This window comes from Monopterus albus, unplaced genomic scaffold (assembly GCF_001952655.1).
Source record: "Monopterus albus unplaced genomic scaffold, M_albus_1.0 scaffold214.1, whole genome shotgun sequence".
NCBI classification, from domain to species: domain Eukaryota; kingdom Metazoa; phylum Chordata; class Actinopteri; order Synbranchiformes; family Synbranchidae; genus Monopterus; species Monopterus albus.
In genome coordinates, this window is record NW_018128094.1 from 652,760 (window position 1) to 654,996 (window position 2,237).

Consider the following 2,237-nt stretch of genomic DNA (forward strand, 5'->3'; position numbering starts at 1 on the left):
TGTTTTATTGCTGTTTTGTAGAAATTATTTATTAGCTCAGATGTTTCAGAAAAGCAAAAATGGAAATGACAATAGAATATTATTCATGATATAGTTCAAAATGGGAAATAACTGATCATGCAGAAATAAATATTTCTAACAAATAAAGAAAGTTGTCAGTAGTCAGACATACAGATCCACTATTTCTAGCCAGATGATGAGTCTGAAAACAAATCAAAGTCTTGGTAGTCATTTTCTGAGTTGATTCTGTTATTTGTCCACTTCAGTGTGAAACTGTAGTGATGATGTATTATCAGATCAGTCCGATCAGGGCCATTGAAAGACTTCAAGGCTCTTGAAGGATGAGCTCTTGTATCCCTGCTCATGCCTCAGAGATCCCTGCTTGGTCCATGAGCATCAGAGAAGGAATAAGAGCTTTGGCAGAACCAGAGCGATTTCCCTGACAAGAGTGGATAAAGGAAGGAAAAACAGTCAAAGAAGGAAATTAGGATGTACCCATAAAATGTGTCCACTTAATGAAGATTCCATGCTTGAGGTGCAAAGAATTCAACAGATGGAATGATGTGCTTTACAGTCTTTATAGGTCCTGTAGTTTCTGTTTGCTCTCATTCATTTCTAAATATGATACAACCCATCTAGGGTGAGATTTCTAGAAATGGAAGTGTTCTGATGGCCTGGTGTGTAAGACACTTAGCCTACTATTATTATTATTATTATCATGTCTTTAGAGTAGTGATGGGTGGATGAAGCCATACGACGATTTGGGGATTTCTTGTTATTTGGGGCAAAAAAAGATTCATAGCTCTGGGACTTCTAACAAAGCAAGTGCAGCGACATTTGTTGGCTTGTAAAACTCGCTGTACAGTATAGCAGTCCCTAAAGACTTGGGCCTGAGGCACTACAACACCTCGCTATGGCATAAAAAGTTAAAGAACCTTGTGTTTATTATTAAATATGTTCAGAAATGTTGCATTAAAAAGTAGATGTTGCTTTGCAGTATGTGACAGTAAAATAATAAATATGTTATCCAGATTAGATGTTGCTTTGCAGTATGCAGTAAAATAATAAATATGTTATCCAGAAGCACAGATATGGAATATTTAATTAACCTTAAATATGAATGTAGTTTTGTTAGCATGGTTATGGTACAGTGTTAGTGTGGGCTCATGCATTTTAGCTTTATGTTTCATATAAGTGGCAGTGTGATGCGAGTGGAGACTGAGAGTCATTGAATTATGCCATTACTGTTATAACACTATTACTTGGATTTAGTCAACTTTCTGTACACACACTGTGGACAAGGGAGAGAAACAGGATGAAATATTTTGTCAACAACCCAAAGCACTTGATTTAGAGCTTTAGAGACAAGAATCAGAAATTTAAGACCAAATTGTTAGTGTATGCTATGACCCACATCTGCATCCACTCAGGCTACAATATGAAACGATTGCTGAGTACACTGACGTGACCAGCACACAGGCTGACATTTATGATCAAAAAACAAAACAAACTGAGGTAGCAGTGCAGTGATCTGTCACAGATGGGTTTTTATTTATTTATTTATTTTTGTTTATATTGGAATTTATCTACCCGTGATGGAAATATGATTGAGGGCAGTAAACAGAAGCTATGCTACTGCGGTCTCAAGGCTACACAGAAAATAAAACTGTGTACATTTGCACAGCTTGTAGCCACAGGTGTTTGCACACTGCAGTGATTAAAGCGCCATCCTCTGCTGCTGCTTTTTGGTCCCAAAGCCACATCCTGCTTATGAACATGCTAATGAACATTTCCAGTATATTTCTACTATGCTCCTGGGGCAGAAATAAAACCCATAATGACATAAGGGAAATGGAGTAAAGTAAAGCTGCTCCTGAGTGTAGGACCATTAGTGTCATGTGGAAATGGCAGTCCCGCAGATACTGAGGCCCAGCCCTGGTTTTAAATGGTGCAGTAGCTTTAGAAGAGCGGCACTAACCTCCACTGGCTCTCACTTAGATCTGCTGTTTGTGCTCTTGGATGTGTTTTTGTTTTTACCTTAATTCCTATTGGTCAGCTATGTGGTGACTGAACTGATGCAAAGTGACCTACATAAGATCATTGTATCCCCCCAGCCTCTGAGCTCAGACCATGCCAAAGTTTTTCTTTATCAGATTCTACGAGGTATGTTCTCTTCTCTTTCTTTAACACCATCTTGTTGTTATTGTTACATCTACTGTCATGGCCAAAAATATATT

The 2,237-nt window shown here is 38.0% G+C and overlaps 1 protein-coding gene across 1 annotated transcript in view; it reads left to right on the forward strand.

Moving 5' to 3' along the window:
* The window catches only part of nlk2 (nemo-like kinase, type 2), a 30,160-nt gene that overhangs the window by 13,846 nt on the left and 14,077 nt on the right, over window positions 1–2,237 (forward strand). Inside the window, 1 exon segment of the mRNA XM_020619062.1 lies at window positions 2,057–2,163. Within this exon segment, the coding sequence (XP_020474718.1) occupies window positions 2,057–2,163 (107 nt within the window).